The following is a 15,410-nucleotide window of genomic DNA, read 5'->3' as shown; positions in this document are numbered from 1 at the left end:
TTTCTTGCAGGTTTTGTTTTATCAGTGGTTCGGGCAAAAGAACAAACTCAACTCTGAGAGGTCAACACGTCCTGCGTGAGCCCTGAGTCCGCCCGCGGGGGCGGCTGCGGCCACTCTCTGAGGGAGCTGACTCTTTGGCCACCCTGGTCCCCATATCTGGAAAGGCTGCCCACCGTCATGCCCAGGCAGCTTCTGAGGCGGCCCAGCTCTTGTGGACACAGCCCTGGGCTGCTTGCAGGGTCCCCCAGCTCCCCTGGACAAGCCACCGCTCACCCAAACCCTGCAGGCCGTGTGAAGATGACAGGAAAAGGTGATGGGGACTCGGTCCTTGCTGCGCCCAGCGGGCCGACCGGGGCCTCTCCAGCTCCGGGTCCACCATCTGCCCCCACTCCCTGCGCTGCCCTGACAGAGGCCTTGAGTAAAGGTCTTTCTCACCCTCCGGCCCCTATCAAATGTGCCACATCCACAGAACCTCGTGTTCTTCCTCGTAACTCCTCACGGTGCACGAGTCCTCGATTTGCTGATTTATTGATTAGTCACTCCCTCCCCCACTAGACCGCAGGAGCCACTATAGGAGGGATGTGCCTGCCTCGTTTACCACCTAGAACAGGGCCTGGCATGGGTGGGGGCAGTGGCCCTGGAGCGGCCCGGGGGCCACAGCGTGTCTGAGCGGTTCTGGACAAGCACTTTCTCTCTCTAGGAAATGGCCCCAGTCTGCCATCCGAATCCTGCCGTGAGCGGGGTGGGGCTTTACTCGCAGGCTGGCTGGTTTTGGGGTCCCCCAGGAGCTGGTAACTGGGGACAGTCGAGGGGCTCTCGCAGAGGCATGGAGAACAGCAGCGGGCACCCAGCAGGTGCTTATGATGTGTCAGTTCCCTTCCCTCCCTGCCCTTCGGGGCCTGTGGCTTAGGGACAGCCTCTGCGCCTCAAGCGGCCAGCTGCCCTGCAGCAATGGCTCACCCCTGGCTGGCACCCCAGCTCCCCTCCACGGCCCTCCCCCTGTAAGTCAAGACACAGCCACTGTCCCCCCAGTACTTCCTCTGGGTTTCCTCCCCTGACTTCCACAGTCACGCAGGGGCGGAAGCATTCGGGGCTCCCTTCACAGCCGGGGTGCCGAGGTTATGGGTTAGCACCCAGAAGGCCGGAAGTGGTGGAGCTGGAGACGGAGCCAGGCTGCCTGGCCGGCGTTGTGCTCCCAGCACCCTGTCATCCTTCCACCTAGAGATGGGGTCACCTGCCCCCTGCCTGAGCCCGGGAACCCAGAACTTTCTCCGAGCCCCTCTGCAGAGCCGAGCAGACCCACGCTCCCCGCCTCTCCCCACGAGCATGTGCCTGTGGACTGCCCTGCAGTCTGGCTGGGCTGGTGGCCACCTGGAACCCTGGGTCACAGCCGGGCCCGGGCTGAGCCCTTGGGTCAGGTGCTGACGTGGACTCCTTGGAGAGGAGCCAGGGAGCACATCGGGGGCCGGTTTGGGTAGGGTCCCAACACCTGCACCAACGGCCAACTCCCTGAGGCCGCGGGAAACAGCAGCTATAAATGCACGAGCGACTGGGTAGGCCTGGTGCAGGGAGGGGTTTGGGTGCCCTGGGTGCCTGCATGCACGTAGAGGTGCTCCCCTGAACGTAAACAGTCCTGCCTCCAGTCCCACTCCCTCCCCGCCACTCTCCACACAGCTCTCGGGGATGGAGATCTTTCTAGCACTTAGGTCAGCCCTCATCACTCCCCTGCTCAGAACCCTCCGTGGCTGTCCACTGCCTCAGCACAAAGCCGTGAGCACCTCCTCAGCCTGGCCCTGGTCCCCCAGCCACCTTACCTACCCACAGGGCAGCCCGATGCCCACTGCCCAGCCTCGGCCGGCACCTCCCAGGCCCCCAGTCACTGGTCCCACGGGCCGCCTGGGCCTGGGTCTCTGCATCTTACCCCACCCCCACTGCCCTCACTCACCCGGGGGCATAGGGAGCCTTGGGCTCTGCCTTGATGGGGGGCCCAGAGCCCCCCAGGAAGGGCTTGGGAGCAGCACCCATGCCGTTGTTGTTGTTGCAGTTGAGCGGGGCGCTGTAGTTCGGGGGTGGGAGGGGGCCATGGCGACCCGGGGAGGGTCCGCCCCCGGGGGGGCTCAGGTGGTGGACCCCGCTGGAGCCGGGGATCGCTGGCTGCCCGTGGGGGTAGGAGGCCGCACTGGCTGGAGCAGAGATGTCAGGGAAGCAGCTGCGGAGAAGGGTGGAAGCTCAGCGCCAGCCCGGCACCCCCGCCCCTCCCGGGGCTCCCACCTGCAGGGCGGCTTGGACGCTGCAGTGGGCTCAGTGACTGGGAAAGGAGCAGCTCTCAGAGGCGGGGCCACGTCACCCCTCCCAGGTGGAGGCCAAAGGGGCTGGGGTGCCGCGGGGGCCGCTCACAGGTCAGAGGCGTCCTCCTTGCTGATGTACTCCTCCAGGATGCTGGTGTCTATGTTGGAGGGCTCCAGGGCGCCGTTGATGTCGTGGCCTGTGGGGGAGGGGTGGACATGAGAGATCGGCCTAGCCCGCCAACTCTCCGCAGGCTGGGCCCTCCCCATCTGTGCATCCACGTGGAGGGGGAGTCCCTCATCACCCCCCACCTGCCAGCCCTCCAGGAGGTATTGATGGTGCTGCCCTCAGTCCACAAGGCCAGCTGGACTCTGCAAGGAGGGGCGGGGCCCAGAGTGCAGGTCTGGACAGACCGGCCGCTTCCTGCCCCTCCATTCTCCTTTCCAGCTTCGTGACATGAGCAAGTCCCTTCGTCTTTTCTATAAAATGGGGTAACCGTGTCCCCGTCTTGCGGGGTGCTGTGAGGAGCAAACGAGGCGCTTTATTTACCCGGGTGCGCAGTGGATACCAGCCCCTTCACTGACTCAGACCCAGACTCACTGACTCTGTCCTGCCCTGTCCTCCGGGAGGCGGTTCCAGATGGCCCAGCTGCGGGCAGCCGGGACCAGGAGGCCTGGCGGGGCTGGACCACACATCCTGGGGGGCCCATGGGGCTGGGGGAGACTCCTGAACCCCGGGCCCCAGCTGCAGGTGGCGAGGGAGCAGGGGTCGGAGTCAGGAGTGCCCAGCCCACCCTCACTGCGTGTGCCCATCACCCCCACATCGAGGGCTGAGCCCAGAGGAGGAAACAGCCCCAGAGAGGTTCGGCGGGGAACAATGGTGGCCTGAGCGCTGCTCCTCTGCCTGACCTCTCCTGGGCCCTCCCCGCTAGCCCCAGCCCCACCAACGGGAGGGATTCACAGAAAAGGCAGCCCAGTGCTCTTGGGCATCAGCAGTGAAGGAGAGGGGGAGGCGCTGGCCTTTCCCCTCCCGGGGTCACCTTGCAGGGGGAGCTGGAGTGCTGGGTGATAAGGGGGCTGACGTGGGAGATGCGTCAACTCTGATAATGGAGGACGGCCCCACCCACACTGCTGACCTGGGCTGGCCGGCCCCACTGAGGCAGGAGGCACCCCTCCCATAGGCCCCTAGGCCTTGAGTCTGGGGTCTGCGCCTCATGCCCCCTCCCCTGGTGAACCCTGGGAACAGAGCTCAGGTCCAGTAATAAATCCTAGCTCACCTACTCCCTGCTGTGTGACCTTGGGCAGGTCACATACCCTCTCTGAGCCTCAGTTGCCTCAGTAAAATGGGGACGTGAACAGCTAACACTTTACAGCGTTCTTCTGAGGATGAAACAAGTTAAGGTATATGAAGTGCCCGGAACACAGTGGGTGCTCAGCAAACAGTGGCTGTCCCCACTCCCCAGAGCCCTGGGGTCCCCAGGAACCCCCAGCCCAGGCCCCTCCCTGGCCCTGGCCGGCATTTCAAGAATGCTGAGCCCCGCTTAGGTGATTAATGAGTGGCTAAGCCCTCCTAGGAGTCACGCGCTGCCTGGGACAGGCCCTCCTGCTGGCCCCCACACTGGACTCACCCGGCCAGGAACAAGGGATACCCACCAAGCACCGCCAATGGCCGCCCAGGGCAAGGGGAGCTTCTCGAGCTGGGAATGACCAGGCTGCATGCCGAGGTTCCAGGACCCCCACCCCGTCCTTCCCTGTTAACCAAAGGTCCCATTTACTGAGCGCCTGCTGTGTGCCAGACACTTTCAGAGCCAAGTACGTTAATAATCACAGGAGTTTATTACATGTAAGGCATCCTGCAGGCTCTTCCTGTGCACTGTGACATAATTCTCCCAACCTATCACGGTGACGATGACAGTGGCTCACACTGACTGAGTGCCTGCCAGGCCCCAGCACCATCCTAAGTGCTTTACAGGTTCACCTCCCAATCGCCCCTGCAGACTTGGTGTCTGTTATTAGCATCATCCCCTTTGTTCAGAGAAGTCAAGCCTCTTGCCCAAGGCAACCCAGCAAGGAGAAGCCAATCTCAAGTGCAGGGGCCCGACTCCAAGAGGGAAAGTGTAGTTGGTGGTCGCTGAGGCTTCTCAGCCATGCTGGGCTGCCCCACTGGATGACGGGGCGCGGGTGGTCCTGAGGGCACAGGAGGTGGGGAGGGAGGGGGTACTGGCACGTCACTCCCACCTTGGCTGCTGAAGCCGCAGGGTTTTGAGACTGAACTTGGAATCCACAGTGAATGATGGGGTGACAGAGTCCTGGTGCAGCTATTTATAACAGGCCAGGCCCCCTCCTCCCCCTCCCCCGGCCAGGAGCAACTCCTAATCACCCCTAATCCTCCTGCCCCCCTCCCCCGGGGTGGGGGGTGCCTCCGACAGAGGCATCTTGGGAGACCCTAACGAGAACCAGATGTGGTTGGGGGGAGGAGAGACCCTCGGTGCCAGGGGCCGGGCGGACGGGAGGATGGAGGAGGGAGGGGGGAGCCACTGGGGCAGGGTGGGGGTGGGCCAATGGGTGGGAGAGAAGTATGAGGTTTGGGGGGTTGGTGGGCCTCCTGAGGACCACTGACCCCACACCTCCTCTTTCTCTGGGAGTCCTCGCCGCCTGTCCCAAAGGGTCCAGCCACCCAGGAGATGCCCCCCGCCTATCCCATGACCAGGCTGGAGATCTCTAACCCAACGTTCCAGCAGGACAGGGTGGAGTGGCTCCTTGACTCCTGAGGCTGGGGCAGAGCCTCCAGGAACCCAGGAGAAAGGCATGGCCCCCTCCCCCACTGCTCCCCAAAGAACGCTGGAACATCCTGGAACACCGCTGAGCGGCAGGTACAGTCAGGAAGGAAGCTGAGAATCTCATGCTGATCCTCAAGACCTCCCTGGGAGCTGGAGAGGCTGCCAAGGTCCCACAGCCTGAAGGCGGCACCACCAGGCCACAAACCAGCATCCCCGCCCTCCCTCTCCCCAGACCCTTCAACTTCCCATCGCTCGGGATAACCAGGACCCTCGTCCGTCCAAGGCCTGGCCCGGTCGACCCCCTGCCTGCCCCCGTGGCCGCTCCTGCCCCAGTGCCCCTCCCTGCAACTCTCCACAGTCCAGCCCCCGCCTCATTCCATCCTGGGACAAACACCCCCTTGCACATCAGGGCCTTTGCACATGCTGTTCCCTCATGCTGTTCCCATTCCTCGTGACTCTATAGGCTTTGGCTTAAATGTAAGTTCCTCCGAGAGACCATGTCTGACTCCCCCATTCTCCTGAGCGGCCTCCCTTCTACTTTCTCATCAGGCTCTTTGCTCCCCTGCCCAGCACACACCTCGGGGGAAGAATCAGTCCTCTGCCCACCCACTGCCCGTAGCACACACTCACCGCGCGGTCACTCTGCCCAGCCATGCCACACACACTCTACATGGCTCGTATTTAATTCCCATAACAACCCTACGGGGTAGGTGGTTTTCTTGTTCCCTCTTTCACAGATGAGGAAGCTGCGGCTCAGAAAGGATAAACGCCTTTCCCATAGCTTAGAGGTGTGGCAGCTGGGCCGTGAGTCCTGCCCCGTTTTGTCTCTCAGCGGTGTAAGCATCTAAGCATCCCGCAGGCACACGACGAATGTTCATGGGATGAATGAGCAAAGTGGCAAGCGGGGCACCAGGCCTGCCCGAGTCTGGGCACCTCCGCCCGGCCATGCTGTGGTCAGGGTTCAGGGCTAGACAGGGCCCCTCCAGGCACCGCCCCTGCCCTGCTGAGCTATGCACCCCAGCTGCTCCTCATTAATTAGGCCCTTTATTACCTGCTTTTAACAGGAGCCAGACACTGCTCCTTCCCAGGCAGGCGGGATCGGGGCTGTGGGAAGGAAGCCCCTCCCCTCCTGTCTCCTCCTCTCTTTAAGGCCACCCAGCTAGGCAGAAGAGGAACCGAGGCGACACAAGCCAGGTGCGGGATGAGGGCGGATGGGGGCCCAGGTGGTCCTCCACCCTGGACCCTTCCCTTCCTGCCCCCTCGTGCTCATGCCCCCCCCCACCAGCTGTGGCCACTGGCTGAGTCTCGGCCATTGTCCCGGGGAACGGGGGAGGGTGGGGACCCGGCACAGTGGGAGGCTTGTGCCCTGCCCACACCCTCCCCCTCAACCGTCAATGAGGCACTTGTCAATTCATGCCCCAAACATGGCGGAAATCCCGTCGGCCACGTGGCTGTGGGCAGGGCAGGCCATGGCCTAAGGATGCCGGCCAGGCCTAGCTGATCTGAACCTGGGGCTAACAGGACACAGGTCTGCCCCCCTGCTGTTGAGTGTCCACTCCAGGCATCTGAATCTGAGGGGCATCCTGCCTCCAGGCAACGGCTGGGCCAGGGTAGCAGTGGTCAGGGGATTGCCCACCTTGGCATCCCCATAATGCCCTAAGGGACCCCTGGGGTCAAAGAGGCCTGGTTGCTAACGCGGGTCCCCCTTCATTGCTGCGTGACCCTCGGCAAGTGACCTGACCTCCCTGTGCCTCAGTTCCCTTCCCTCTCAAGTGAAGGAGATCCCTGCATCACGGGGTGGTCGTGAGTCTCCAGTGAGATGGTGGGAAAGCTCCTCACCTCTAGAAGGCCATTCCTCACCTTGCTCTGGGCTCCCACCTCCTCTCCTGCCCAAGCCCAACCTGTGCCATGATGTTATTCTGACACACGCATGGCACAGCCCAGCCTCCAGGACTTGGCTCTAGCCATCCCCTCTCCAGTGGGGAAGCCTTCTGTGACTGCCTGCCTACCCTGGCAGTCCCTCCTCGATCACCCCAGTCACAGAGGGCCCCCAGTGCGGTGGCTCATTTCCCCATATTGACTGAGCTGATCAACATGTACCAAACTAGTTCCCGCTGGGACAGGGCACAGGGGGCTCTCACCTCCCTTGGTTTGGACTTTCTATCTTTATTAATTGATTAATATGGCAACTGCTTCAGGCTCCGGATTGTGACCAGAGCCTTCTCAGTCAAAACGCCTTCAGGCCAAATGCTTGATTCTGCAAGCTACACTTTGCATCTCTGCATCAAATCCCCAATCATCTTGGGGCTGAGTGACAAGGATGTAGCTCTGGAGTCATTGCCATCAGGTCCTTAATCTGATCCACAGTTGTCTTTGTTCCCTCTCAACTTCTTGCCAAAAATGCGGCAGAGCCCTGCCTCCTGCCTGCAGAGACCCAGATCCTCCAGGGGACCTGAAATCTTTAGCCACCCCTGGGCTATAGCTATGTCCTCCCCTAGTCCCCACACAGCTGCCACCCTGTCCTCAGGTCCACACAAGGCTGAACTCACAGCCCGAAGATGCTGCGAAGCCAGGTCCAACAGACCTGGCCCAGCAGTTGTGGCCTCTTCTTAGGGAACCCACATGGGTCCCTAGGGATCTCCACTTTGCTCTGGGGGCCCCCAGCCCTCTCCCACAGGGACTAGGCCAGGCAGGCTGGGGAAGGCCCCTCCCCACAGAGGCAGAGTAGAGACCCTGCAGCTTGGGGTGGGAGCAGGTCTCTACCAGGGTTACCCATGCCCACCTGTGTTCATACACCAGCATGCCCCACAGGCATGTGCACACACAAGGGCACACTCCCAGGCGTGTATCCACTGGCACACACATGATCGTGTACATCCGAACATACACATGTACAGAGGCACACCCCCCGCACACTGACACACATGTGTGCACATACCGGCATGCTCCAAGTGTGCTCATTCATTCACTCACACAATTATTTACTGAGCATCTGCTGTGTATCAGGCACAATTCTAGGCTCTGGAGATAAAGCAGTAAACAGACAAAACCTACTCCCTCCACGGAGCTGACATCCTGGAAGCAGAGTCAGATGACAAGCCAGGTGGGCAAAATCCACAGCATTTCAGAAGGTGACAAATGCTACGGAGACAATAAAGCAGGGAGAGGGGCTGGGGTGCTAGGAGGGTGGGGAGCGCTGCAATTCTAAACAGGGTAGCAGGGAGGGCTTTACTGAGCAAAGATACGAAGGAGGTGAGCCACAGGGACATCTGGGAAGCGCATTCCAGGCAGTGGGGAGGCACTGCAAAGGCCCTGAGGCATGTTCACATCTCAGCACACCTCACAGACTTCTACATTTGTGCCTACCAATGCTCGCTGACCCAATGGCAGGCCCAGGCCAACACACCTCCCCATCAGCTCTAGGTGGAGCCAGTCCAGCTGCGCGAACTCGGTGTCACAGACCCCAAACTCCACCACCAAAGGCAGCCCCCTCCAAGTTAGCAAAGCAGGGGATGGGGACTGCCCCCCACCCCCCAGCCCCCGCCAAGGCCACAGACCCCAGGAGGGAGAACCATGGGGGAAGAAGATAGCACAGGGGACTGGGATGATGAAGAGGGGAGTGAGGGAGGGTCCCAAACCTTTCAGAGAGACAGAGGCTGCGGTTGTGCATTGCGGGGCTGGAGGGATCTAGGTCAGATGGAGGGAAAACTTTCGCACTGATGCAGCCTGGAGTCAGGGGGAGGCCAGGAAGCCCTGAAGCCCCCTGTGCATAGTCCAGGCCAGTGGGGGCTCAGGACCCAACTTCCTTCCCTCCCACTCCAGGCCCTGGGGGAGTCTCACTGCTTATGTCACACAACCTAGATCATCTGAGTGAGGGCTCTGAGGCCCAGAGAGGTCAAGGGGCTGGACGGCAGTCACCCAGCACAGCCATCACTGGTGGGTCAGGACCCTCAGCACGCAAGGAGGAGAGGCTCCCTCCCGCCCCACTCCAAGCTAGCACCCAACTGTGACGGGTCAGGAGACCCGGGGTCCCAGCCCAGCTCTGCCGTGGCCGCCCTGAGTGAGCCTGACCCATCGCCTTCCCCTCCTGCCTCAGCAGCCCCCTCTCGGAAGTGAGGGGGCACCACCCACACTTCCACGGAGGCCCAGGACTCCCGGGAGACACCACATGCGAAAACCTCCGGCCTGGGTGTGGCAGGCAAAGACGAAGGACAGTCAAGACCCTTCCCCACCCCCCTTACACCCCCCGCACCCCGCCCCGCCACCTGCCCAAGGGCCGAGTTCCGAATCTCTGGGGTAGAGGGCGGGGCAGGCCCAGCTGGAGCAGGCAGCAGGACCAGGCAGGGCCAGACCTGTCATGGAGCAGAGCTCCGGAGTACAGAGTGTGCTCATCCCTGGAATAAGTAGCCCAGAGAGGGTGAGGGGCTTTCCCAAGGCACACAGCGCCAGCCACAGGCCCCAGCCCAAGCTTGGGGGCACTGACCTACCCATGGACCAATAAATCCTCCAAGTGGGGAGCATAATAGCTGTTGTAAGCGTCCCAGGGGAGAATAATCACAATCCAGGCTGACATTCATGGAGTGGAGCCGTGCTAGGCACTGCATGAGGCCCTGCTCAAGCCCCTTCTACCTAAGCCCCAGGGAAACCCTGAGAGGCAGGTACTCCTACTGCAACTGTATTCCCATTCTACAGATGGGAAAATGGAGGCACAAAGAGGTGCAGTGATAGGCCCAGGAGAAGGACCGTGGGTAAGCGGCAGAGCTAGGGACCGACCTTCAGCCCACCCCAGGGAGTGCACAGGACCAACACAGACCCGAGGGGCTGCCCAACACGGTGGTAGCAGGGGCTGGAGACGGAGGTGAGAGGGGAGGCCCCCCATACACACACTCAGGCTGTGAGGAAAAATGAGGCCCAGAGGAGGGGGCCGTGAGGAGGAAGAAGGTGGGAAAAATGGGCAGGCAGCCTGGGTGGGGCGGGGCCATCCCTGGTTAATAATTTAGTTAATGATTTCTTCTCCCCGTCCTTATCGCGTGGGCAAAGTCCAAGGGCAGCAGCCAATCAGCAGCCCTGCCGGGCTGTTACCCAGCAGCCTCTGCTGCCAGGGCCCCCCAGTCCTGTAGGCCCTTGGGAGTCAGGGAGCGGGGGCCAGGCCCCCAGGAGGAGGCCGTTCTGCCCAGAGCAGCCTGTCTTTCCCCCAGACACCCTGCTTGGCTCTGCCTAAGACCCCCAGGGGTACTCTGCCCAGGCCCCCAGACTCAGGAGAGGCCCTGAGGCCAGCACGTCGGAAGCGGCCGGCTCCGGTGGCTCCGCTCCCCTGTACCGAGCCAGGCCCTCACAGAGAGTCAGCTTCCTGGGGTGCGCCCCCCACCCCGCCTCTGTTCACACAGTCATTGTTGCTTCCATTCCTTGGGAACATTTCCTGCCCCCCTCCCACCCCGTGTGGCCCTGTGCTGTGTGTTGGGGACAGGGCGATGAGTCAGACCCCTGGCTACCACTTCCCCTCCAGCTGGAGTTAGGACCTTGGGAGGTGGGGCTGGGACAGGAGTCCTCTGGGGAGGCTCTGGGTGGACCCAAGAGGCACTCCATCTCATCTCCTTGAGAGTCAGGGGTCTGGCAGTCTCCCCCATCCACCTACTCCCTGGTCGCACTGCAGACAGACAGGCGGACACAAGGCACCGTGCCATCCCATCACACACCGCGCCTCAGCCCCAGATTCCTGTCCAGGGTGGGCGTCCTCTCCCACAAGCGGTCAGGTGGTCTCCTCCTGGGGCCTCCTCCTGCCCTCTGGAGGCAGAGATGCTGGTCCCCATAGGAAGGCCACCCTCCCTCCCCCAAAGCCCTGGAGGCAGAGGGGTGTTCTGAGGCCTGGGTGTCAGCCCTGGCTCACGCTGGCTAACTCCCTTCTCTCAGAGCCGCAGTCTTAGGCCCTGGGAAAGGGGGCCAACGCCACCGCTCCCCTCCCACATCCCAGAGCTGGGGAAGAGTGGCTTTCAAACCAGGATCTGGAGTCTGGGGTCTGTGAGGAGCCCATCCGCCCTGTGTCCAGTGTATATGTCCTATTCGGAGGCCAGGAGTTTGTCTTTGCTTGGTGGCTAACAAGAATCACATTGGAAGTCCCTACTCTGGCCCAGCGCACCTGCCTACCCAAGGAGGGGACATGAGGCCAGAGAAATAAAGTCACCAGGCCAAGGCACCCATCAGGTATGGAAGGAGTGAAAACCCGCTCCCACCTCCAGCCCTGGCGGGGCTCTAGAGGCCAAGGGAGGTCCCCCAACCTCTCGGTGGCCCTTCCAGCCCAGCTCCCCTCAGTGGCTTCCTCCACATCAACCGGCTTACCGAGTGCTGATCGCTGCTCACTCGTGCCCCGTGTGCCCCCGGAGCTAGGGGCCAGCACCCTCCCCCTTCTAAAACGTCCCTCTTCCCCAGGGCTGGAGGAGAAGGCTCAGCCGCGGGCATCATCAGGACCTGCTCTGCCACCCACTCCTGTCTTGCAGGTGAGGAAAAGGGGCCCAGCGAGGGCAAGAGCTCTGCACAGGGTCATGCAGCTCTCAGGGGCCAAGTCTGCACCAGAACCTCTCAAGTCCTATAGGGATCCTCTGATGCTGCCTTGCCCTGTCCCTGACGGGCTCTGAGAGTCCAAGGCCCCAGCCGGTCAAGGTGATGAGGGGAACACCTGCCACTGTGCCCCGGTTACCTGCTGGGAGCCAGTGCATCCTGCCCGGAGGGTCCCCTCTCTGCAGGCCCTGTGCCCGCCGATCTGGGCGGCCGCAGCCTCCCTCTAGGGGATTAGCAGGGCAGTCACGGGGGCCCGGCTGTACCAGCCTCGAGGGGGCCGCCCTGTCCCAGCCTCCCACCTGAGGCCCAAAGCGCCTTAGCTTCCAGCCCACCAGCCTGAGGCAGGGTACAGCCAGGCCCACCGCACAGGACCAGGCAGGACCCAGGGCATATGCTTGGTGTGCCTGGAGAGTGGGCCACGTCACACGAGGGCCTGGGCACGCCCTGCCCGCTTCAGCCAAGCCCTTTCCCACCTCCAAGTCCAGAGCTGAAAGCACAGACCCTGCCCACCATACCCACTGTCCTGGGGAGTGACCAAGGCCAAGCGGGAGCCAGGATGAGCGCTCAGGTGTCCCCAGCCCCAAGTGCGAAGCACCCTCCTCCTGGGAAATACATCCACGTGCACAAAAGCACCCTGCACTTCCACTCGAGAGCACACTCAGCAGCGCCCCCGCCCAGGGGCGCCCTAACAACCCCACTACGTCCCCCACATGCCGCTGCCCACCGGATTCCTGGCCAGGCCTTCCCCACCAAGTGGCCCCGGAGACCCCAGCCCTCAGCGCCCGCCCCACCTTCCCCCCATCTCAGGCTCTGGGAGCACTTCTCCAGCCCCTGGCTCCCTCCACAGACATTCTTGAGTCTGCTCTTATCTCTCTGGAGGGAGCAGCGCAGACTCCCCGCCAGGCCAGCCAGGCCGGCCGCATGGCTGAGCCGTGGCGTCAGGCCCCACCCCCACCCCCACCCCCACCCCCCGCCCACGGCCAGGAGGGAAAGTTTGGCTCAGGAGACAGGGAGCCTGGGCCAGCCAGGCCCACCCCTCTGCCCAGGCCCAGGGTCCTGGGGGAAGGGGGCACAGGGATTTCTGCAGGAAGCAAGGGGGCCTGGTCCGTGAGTCATCTGGGATGTCCGGCGGGCTCCGGGCACCCCCAAAATAGTGGCCCCCAGGCAAGGACTAGTGTCCCCTTCCTACCTCCCCAGAGCCCCCAGCCCCTATAAGGCCCCTCAAGGCTCTTAAAGGAGGAAAAGGATCTGGGGAGAACAAGAGCCCCTGGGACTGACGGGGAAACGCCTAGGACCCTCAAATGGCCCAACTACCTGAGGATCAACCACTTCATCTAGTCCAAACCTGATTTCTTGGATTCTGGGAGTGTCCAGAATCCTGGAGTGGGGAGGCCGGAGGCTTGGGGATGCCCTTACCTGGGCTGTTCGGCAAGCAGAGTGCACAAAGGCTCCCCCCGCCCACACACACACCCCCCCTGCAGTCACAGACAGGGAGAAACTAAGTCAAAGAAAGGCCTTCCTTGCTCCCTCATGGGACGCCAAAGGGCTCTGGGCGCTGGGCGCTGGGCTTGAAACTTGGACCCTAATTCCCTGCCCTGTGGCCCAACAGCTGCAGCACAGTGTGCCCCGTGGGCCACCGCGCCTCGCCATGGGCAGGTTCACACTAATGGAAGGTTCTGGATCATTGAGTTTTGGGTTCTGAAGGCACTGAGGTGCTGGAGATGGACTTAGGGACTAGGGGGAGGGTGGGGGCAGAGGCTGGGCTCCCGAGGTTGGTGGAGAGGGACACAAGAGCACCCAGAGGGTCTGAGAAGCTGGGAGAGTCAGCCTGCACCTCTGCACCCCCTCCCACACTCTGTCTCATCCCTGGTCTGGCTGGATGTTCCAGTGAGGGTCTGAGAAGCTGGGAGATGTCAGCCTGCACCTCTGCACCCCCTCCCACACTCTGTCTCATCCCTCCTGAACCCAGAGCCCAAGAGGGGGACAGCCTCAAGGGGCAGAGATTACTCAGGAAAGGGGAGTGGGTGAGATGTAGGAGCAGACCCCCAAATCCACTGGCCAGGAGAGGGGAGAGGGTAGAAGAAAATCTTGTAGGGTGTGTGTAGATCCCAGCCCTGGGGAGGGTCCTATCAGGGTCAAGGTGAGGGGATGAGGTCACTCCTGGGACGGGGGCACAGCCAGAGTAGGCATAGCTCCAGGGACAGGTGTGAGCGAAACAGCCCCGAGGAGCCACACAGAGCTGGCAGGATGCAGTTCACAGCTTTGGGAGGGTCTCGGAGTGCGGAGGTGGCTAACGGGGGGATGCCAACTTCAAGAAGGTTCCAGAACCAACGAGAGTATTCCAGGGTGGGAGGTGGGGAAATCCAGCCCACAGAGGAATGCTGGGGAGGGGTTCCCAGCCCTAAGTAGGGGAGAGATAGCCGCTTCAAGGGGAAGTTCAGCCGTGGGCGGGGGGAGCAGCCTTGTGGAAGGTGGGTGACAGTCTTGAAGGGGGTCCCTGCCTCAGGGAAGCACTGGTGGGGAGGCGCTGGGGGCAGGAGTCAGGCTGGGAGTAGGGTGCCAACCTGAAAGGCACATAGGGTGCCTGAGTCTCTAGGTGGGGGTCCCAGTCTCTGGGAGGCATGCTGGGGGCCCCCGGCCTGGATGGGGTCCCAGGGAAGCACAGTAGAGGGTCCCGTCGTCGGGAAGTGCGCTGGGGGTGGGAGGTGTCAGAATTTAGTGGGGACTGCAGGTCCTGGAAGGCAGGAAGGACGACCGAGCAGGGAAGGGGATACAGCTCCAAGGAAGTTGTGTGTCGGGGGACGGGGAGTGGGGAGCCCAACTTCAGCGGAGGTGGGTAGTAACCTCCAGGAGACAGAGGAGGGCCCCAGCCCAGAGGAGGTGTTCTGGGTGGGGGGTGGGGGGGTCCCAGCTTGATGAAAGCACAGTCGGGGGTCCCAGTCCCCGGGGAGATCGGCTGCGGGTTCCCAGCGCGAGAGGGTCGCCGCCCCCGCCGGCCCGCGGTCCCTCACCTTCGAAGAAGCGCTGCAGCGCCTCCGTCTCGTCCACCACCTCCATGTCCGGCCTGCCCCGCGTACACTCCACCCCGGCCCCGCTACAGCCCGGCCCGGGGGCGCGGCATCGCCGGCGCGGCCCGCGCGACAGTCCCGGCTCGGCTCCGGCTGCGGTCCCGCCCGGACCGCCGCAGCGCTCGCCCCCCGCGCGGCACTGGCCCGGCCCCTGCCCGCCCCACGCGCCCCGCCCGCCCACCGCGCGCAGCGCCCCCTGCCGGCCCGCCCCATTCCCGCGCCGCAGCCCCGCGGCTGGCAGGACGCGCGGGGCTCCTCCAGGGGGCGCTCGGCGCGGGGTCCTAACCAGCTTGGGGGTCGAGGGGCGGCCCAGCCTCTATGCCGGGAGGGCAGGGCCCCCGCAGTCCTCGGCAGCCCCTTGGGCAGGGGAAGATAGCGGGCTTCTGAATCTTAGATTTTCAGAACCAAACCTCAGAGGCATCCCCCGTTTCCTCTCCTTTATCCACCCCCCTCTCAGCAATAATAATAATAACCTGCATTTCTCGAATATTTGTTATGTGCCAGGCCCACAGTGAGCTGCTCTACGGGGGTTATCTCACGTCGTCCTCTCAGGTACCCTACAAAGGAGAAACTATTACGTGCATTTTACAGTTGAGGAAACTGAGGCTCAGTGAAGTTCAGTACCGTCTGAGGAAGTCTGTCCTGTGTAACCTTCCGTGACGATGGAAATGCTCTCTGCGTTGTCCAGCATGGTCGCCGCCGGCCACATGTGGCTACTGAGT

At 62.7% G+C, this 15,410-nt stretch overlaps 1 protein-coding gene across 1 annotated transcript in view; it reads right to left on the bottom strand.

Moving 5' to 3' along the window:
* MYRF (myelin regulatory factor) overlaps nucleotides 1-14,692 on the bottom strand; it is a 31,426-nt gene extending 16,734 nt beyond the window's left edge. Inside the window, exons 1-3 of the mRNA XM_082661216.1 lie at nucleotides 14,632-14,692; nucleotides 2,398-2,485; nucleotides 1,946-2,209 (exon numbers count right to left, since the gene is read on the bottom strand). Coding sequence (XP_082517342.1) covers nucleotides 1,946-2,209; nucleotides 2,398-2,485; nucleotides 14,632-14,677 — 398 coding nt within the window. The 5' untranslated portion in view covers nucleotides 14,678-14,692. The remainder of the gene's footprint in view (nucleotides 1-1,945; nucleotides 2,210-2,397; nucleotides 2,486-14,631) is intronic.
* Between the last annotated feature and the right edge of the window lie 718 nt (nucleotides 14,693-15,410).

Source organism: Grampus griseus, assembly GCF_964374135.1.
Source record: "Grampus griseus genome assembly, chromosome: 8".
Taxonomy (NCBI): Eukaryota; Metazoa; Chordata; class Mammalia; order Artiodactyla; family Delphinidae; genus Grampus; species Grampus griseus.
Note: the sequence above shows the minus strand (reverse complement) of the source record. Positions and strands in the feature narration are given on the sequence as shown.